At 39.6% G+C, this 6,027-nt stretch overlaps 1 protein-coding gene across 2 annotated transcripts; it reads right to left on the minus strand.

Annotated features, from left to right (window-relative positions):
* Nucleotides 1–1,349: 1,349 nt before the first annotated feature.
* LOC114722188 (nuclear autoantigenic sperm protein) lies at nucleotides 1,350–5,444 on the minus strand. Of its 2 annotated transcripts, none has more exons than XM_028908146.1 (6): nucleotides 5,022–5,444; nucleotides 4,044–4,297; nucleotides 2,721–2,921; nucleotides 2,462–2,552; nucleotides 2,058–2,265; nucleotides 1,350–1,967 (listed from the first exon to the last, which is right to left on the minus strand). In XM_028908146.1, the coding sequence occupies exons 1-6, from the start codon at nucleotides 5,312–5,314 to the stop codon at nucleotides 1,641–1,643; spliced, it is 1,374 nt and encodes a 457-aa protein (XP_028763979.1). In that variant the 5' UTR covers nucleotides 5,315–5,444; the 3' UTR covers nucleotides 1,350–1,640. The 2 variants fall into 2 exon arrangements, with proteins under 2 accessions (XP_028763979.1, XP_028763980.1); XM_028908147.1 differs by having other exon boundaries at nucleotides 2,721–2,918; nucleotides 5,022–5,443.
* Nucleotides 5,445–6,027: the final 583 nt, after the last annotated feature.

Raw genomic sequence — 6,027 nt, forward strand, 5'->3', positions numbered from 1 at the left:
CATCATCATACATTGCTCCTCAAAATCAGCCATTATTCGGGTCCAATGGTGCCATTAATAAACCACACACATTCTCACAGATGAATTCCTTTTAAAGCAATATCTAGAAATAATAGCCATTGCTAACGAAAAAGATCTATTCCTGTCATAACACCAAACGCAATTAGAAAATACCAGCTTGAATTCTGTCCTAAAGAAGGGAAGAATTGAAAAGGTTACCAGGGATCCCAAGTGCGTTTCTGTTGAATTAGCTAGGACACGTCATTTTGTTGAAGCTTTAGGGAAAGTAATACCTTCTGGGGGGAAGAGCAGGCTGTATGTTATAACACATACCGTACAACTTGCCACTCTTCACCTTCTCACATAATAATGGAATAATCCGCCATTTTCAGCTGTGTATCATTTTCTTTTTTGCGGAATACAAAGGCAAACATAAAGCTTGAAGAAGACACCAAACCCCTCTGTTCCCATCATTCTTTTCTCAGGCCGATTATGCCAGCCAATCAAGGAAAGAGCTCATCACTGAAGAGGACTGCATTGCTGAATTTTACGCCCACTCAAATTTGGATCAGTAATCCTTGAAGAAGGCGGCAAATGGCTCTGGAAGACGACGATCCCGCTATAGGACATGTTAAGCTCTTTCGGTCTTTTTTTTGTTTCTGCCTCAGTAATTACGCTTATACGAGGGCGAAGTATACAAGCACGAGCAATCCAACGAAGGAGCACTTTCAAAGCGCACACGTCCCAGATATCGTGTTTAAAGCGCATCTGTCTTATTTGGCCGGAAAAAGGTGTACCTGTCTTGGCACTTACGCTTGTACAAGTGGGAAGTAAACGGCACGGGCACTCCAAGGAGTACCTTCAGAGAACAAATATCCCAGAGACCGGTGCATTATAATGGGGCTGTGGCCTCGTGGGGGGCAAGGTTAACGTTCTTAGTGGCCATCGTGTATCATAATTTTTTTCCATTCAACAGTTCTAAAATAGCCTTGCGTCCAGTTTGTGTCCTAATTTAATATTTCTATCCTCTTCATGTTTAACACAAAATCCTACCGTGTCAAAGCATGCTACTTTGTATTTTACATCGAGATGCCACGAGGCAGCCACCGCCCACCGCTTGCTTCCAATTTCCAAACATCCAGTTATTGGATACTTTTCGACCCTTAAACCTCATTTTACTATTCACATTCCGTAATTCAACGCTGCAGAAATGACAAGACACAGATGGCAAATTTATTATCCATACCATTTTCAAACATAAAGCACAAACACAAACCCATGTATTCTGACAGCCTAAGCCCTAAAGTGCTTAACATGATTGAAAACAACCCATGGTTTTTGCGCAACTGTGACAGATAACAAATGCATGATGGTTCATATGCATATCGAATCTAAGTTGTTCAACATACTTGAAAACAATCCACAATTACACTACAAGAGATAAGCACAAATGATTGATCATTTAGATGCATGTATAATCCATTCTAAGGAGGGAAATAATGGAATGGTACTAATCTCCGATAAGAAGTCAATTATGCAGCTTGTCATGATTTATCTCTCCATTAATTCAGAAAGCCTCCATGATTTTTAAGTACCTTCCAAATAAAATCTCCGCATATTAGCCCTAAGACCTAAATAGATCAAGAGGTCCGTCCATCATTGTTATCACTGGATGATTCTAGCGATGGTTTCTTCATTGGGTTTGCTTCTGTCATGCTGGCACTCGAAGTTCGCTTAACCCCTCTTCCTACCACACCAAGATGCGTGACTCCAGTAGATCCATTTGAATGACCAGTGGAAACAGTTGGAGAGTCAAAACCTCCACTGCTATTAGCAGTAGCCATTTGTGAAGAACTTACTCCTGAAGATGATGGTGCCCTCCCTGCACCTACCTTGGCAGCTGCTAATCCAAGAATCTCAGAGAGAATTGATTTTGGGTTCGAAATCAGCTGTTGCAGATCTTCAAGCTGCATATAATTCAACAGATTCATAAATTTGATATCAAAACAGCAGCACAAGAAAATATTTAAAAACTTCCAGAAGTTTACTGAGCCTACCTTCCGTTCCAACTCACTTGAGAGACCTGTGAGTGTGTCAATCTCTGCTTGTTTATCTGCAATTGAATTATCAGATTCTGGGAGACTCTTGACTTCATTTGCGAGGCGGTATATTCGTTCCTTGCAGACAGACACAGCCTTCTGGCAATATGACATCGCTTCTTGAGGCTTAGAATTAACCTCCAGACACAAACATATACGGAAATTTCTGTATTCGCCACTTAAGGTTTCAAACTACGCATTCCTAAATCACACAGCTCAGTAACCTGCATTCAGAAATTTACTGAAATCTCTAAACTTGATTCAGATTGCTCTAAAATTTACATAGGTTAGGCCTAGACGCTTCAGTCAGTCAAGTCATATCACATCTCAAAACAAGGGAATGTCATGAAAGTGAAGGATACAAGTCAGCAATTTTTCTATTGTCTGGTTCAACCAGCTGCTCTAGGATAGACAATGCCTTCTTGTAATCACTGAGAGATGTTTCAAAATCCTCTGTACAGTAAACAATAGAGAAAAAATCCTGCTTTCAGCAAGGTCAGAGCCTTATTGCCATTCATTCATTTTTTGGGGTGAGGGGATGAGAGAAAGGGTAAGGTTAAAACTAAATTAAATGAATTTATCAGGCCAAGAAAAAAGGAAGAAGAAGAAGAATTCAAGAACCTCTTTCCAGTGCAACATCTGCTAATGCTGACAATATGTCCACATGTTCCAAAGTATTGCTAGAGTGCTTTTCACCAATGGCTCTTGCAATATCAAGCATTTTCCAGGCCAAATCCAGGTCAGACTCATCTTCATCACCTTCAGCCAAGTCCTCATCATCACTATCCTTGTCATCTTCTTGGTCCTCCTTTGTCGACGCTGCTTTTTAAAAAAACAAAAAAGTATGACTAATACTATAAACCCATTTTATATGGAAAAACACCTGGGGGTTATGAAATAATTAAAAAAATACTTAAAAATGACACATGATGCTACCAATTATACAGTTACAAAAATGATTGCATGCTAGATTCATTCCACTAGACAAGTAGCATCATCAAACTTGGCATATCACAACAATTTCAGAAGACACTATTACATATTTGTATTCTCAAGCTTCCTTACTTGTATAAACTGACCATGAGCTTTTTTATCCTATACTCTCGCAATAGTCCTTTTTAAATCTCTCATAGCATGTACCGCAGAAGGAAATTCTAATTAGATTAGATAAACTGGAAAACCAGAATTTATCATATAACCTGTGGCAATGCTCCATCTGCAAGCCTTCTATACCACTTTGTCACTTCATTGACATTTTAGTTTTTGTTATCTTAGTCGCTTCACAAGTAAACAGATGCGATAAATGTGTCTGAATTTGCAAATCATTGAATCTAACAGCAAATATGTTATTTTAAATTTGATGTTGACCTCTATTAACTACAACTATATTGCGACACTACTTAGACATTGTACAGTAAACACTTGAATACCACACTCTTGGGACATTTAAAAACAAATCAAATTCAGAACTCTAGTAATTACACTCATTTCTCTATGTGAAAGCATAGATGTTCAGATATTTGTCCCTTTACCTCTCCCTTGCCAGCCGCTCCCTTACTTGTGGTGCTACATTAACGACAAGGGAATGCAGACCACCATGGCATATTATACATAAAACATTATAATATTGTTACTCTAAATAGAAGGTGCAATAGTAGATATTATTTATTCCGTCCCACCTCGCTCTCTCTTATCACCAACAATTAGTGACAGAAGCAGACGAAAGCATGCCAAAATAGTATATCAAACAGGAAACCCACAATCTCGTGAAGTATAACCTGCACTTTTTCAATGAGAAACAAGTTCGATATTATCATAAAAGTTACCACCACAGCATCACAGGGAGGGGAAAAGCAATTATTAGAGCATTTTAACACAAGAACGAAAGAGAAGTGAACTGCATTAAATCCACCTATCAGTACAAACCAGAAGTAGCACATTTACCATCATCTAATGCTGCATCCTGGTTATTTGAATTCACATCCTGCTCAGCATTGCTTGAAATAGATGTTGTGGAAGATTCAGCTGCAGAATTCTTAACAGACCCATCTTTAGTGGAGCCTTCTTGAGATTCACCCTCCTTCTTGGGAACATCAGCCAAGGGGTCAGCTTCCTCCTGGGCCTTGTATAGTAGCGCACACCCGTATTTGTAGTAAGTGTGGACACATTCAGGAGCAAGTTCACCAAACTTGGCAACTCTATTGATTTAGACAACTTAAACAGTCATTGAAGGGCAAGCAGCCAAAACAACACTTAATTAACAAAGCATGCATGGTTATCACAAAATGATAGCCCATATCAGACAAAACAATTGATAGTTACAAAGATAAAGTTGATAAGTTGCCTCGATTGATAACTATATCAAGGCTTTAAAAAGGAAACTGGATAAGTGTATGTTCTACGGAATCAATCACATAAATCGCTGAGGTTGACCCTTGACAAAGCACTGACATGTTTATCTCACAAAAGCAAATAAGTAAAAGCTAAACGCGAACTAAGCAGGATTTCAATTAAGACAGCGCTGTTGGCCAAAATTAGATAAATAAATAAAGGCAGCATTCGCGTGCTAGTCTGTCTTTGTGAGAATCTCACTAATCTTATTCTCATTCTTATTGCATAAACGCTAACCGCCACAGCTTATATTCACAACACTTAAGAACTCAAGCTTACCAATTAAGCACCGGTCCCCCAAATTCCACACAAAAATGATTAATAGGAGAAAATAATTGAAATGGCTAAACAAACAAACATTTTCAATGGATTGGAGAAAACAGTATCGAAAAACGAAAGGAGAGAACTAGTGTGAAGCAGTAAGATAAGTATTTCTATTTCCCGCGGTTTCTTCAGGAACTAAATTCGAGAGAAACAGCAAGAATTAAGATTTCACAGCAACCATGTAAACAAAGAAAGTGAAGGCTCAACCTGATCTCAAGAGCACGGCTAAAGTTTTCAGCTGCCTCGCTGAAATCGTTCTCTTTCATTGCCTTGTATCCCTGCTGCAACAACTCGTCCGCATGCTCCAGGGACCTTTCACAATCGACGTCAGAAGCCGAAGCCGAAGTTTCAGCCGCATTGTGATTAGTGACGGTTGATTCTGTGCCACCCAAGGCGCCGGAGTCGGATTCTAAGGTGGCTTCCTCAGAGTTGAGGTTTTTGTCATTTGCATTGGGGTTTAGGGTTTCCTGGACCTTTTGGGATTCGGTTTGTTCGGCCATAGCTACTAAATTTAGATGTTGGTGCTTCTTCAGCCGAGTTTAAATTTCAGATGAAGAGGAAGAAAGAATATAGGATCCTCACTTCAGGGGCGAGGCTTGCCACTTGCCGGGTTTCTCTCTTGAATGTGAGCTTCAAAACGTCTTCGGGCGCAAAATGGCAGTGATAATTACATATTCGAAAAGTCTGGGTCGGGGAAAAAAGACCCGAATAAACTACTTTACCCGCTTCGTTCAGCGCCCAAATTGAAAATGGCGCTAACAAAAAAAAAAATCGCCATACGCGTTACCACCCTAAAAATAAATAAAACAAACATATCATAATTACAAAATTCAATCAATATAAAATCACACATTTATCATGGCATTATTTTTTAAAAAAAAATTGCCAGTAGCCGTACATGCAGAGAATGTTGTCAAAAAATCAGCCGAAATCTCAGTCCTGGAGATTTGGGCACAGGACCTTCAATGAAAAGAGAAAGCGAGAACAAGATTTGAGTTGGTCGAGCACGCCAGGGGGGAAGATGGTGGCTGGTTCAAGGCGATGGCTCATGGTGGCAATGAGTTGGACAGTGAACAGTGCAGGGGAAGGAGATCTTCGTAGCTGGAACGGAAGATTTAGCGACGAGTGGATCATGACATCGCATTAGTGTGATTATTCTGGAAACGTATTTAAACTTATCAGAAGGGCACACCCGAAGTTTTTGTTATTTCGA

Source organism: Neltuma alba, unplaced genomic scaffold (genome assembly GCF_004799145.2).
Source record: "Neltuma alba isolate B1F8T4 unplaced genomic scaffold, ASM479914v2 tig00012086_pilon, whole genome shotgun sequence".
In the NCBI taxonomy this organism is placed as follows: Eukaryota; Viridiplantae; Streptophyta; class Magnoliopsida; order Fabales; family Fabaceae; genus Neltuma; species Neltuma alba.

Excerpts from the sequence above, each read along its gene's own strand:
- LOC114722188 (XM_028908146.1), bottom strand. The coding sequence starts at position 5,314 with ATGGCCGAACAAACCGAATCCCAAAAGGTCCAGGAAACCCTAAACCCC. Across the intron at positions 2,266-2,461 it reads AATAGAAAAATTGCTGACTT|AAATTTCCGTATATGTTTGT; the intron begins GTATCCTTCACT and ends TGGCGAATACAG. Across the intron at positions 1,968-2,057 it reads CAAGTGAGTTGGAACGGAAG|CTTGAAGATCTGCAACAGCT; the intron begins GTAGGCTCAGTA and ends AATTATATGCAG.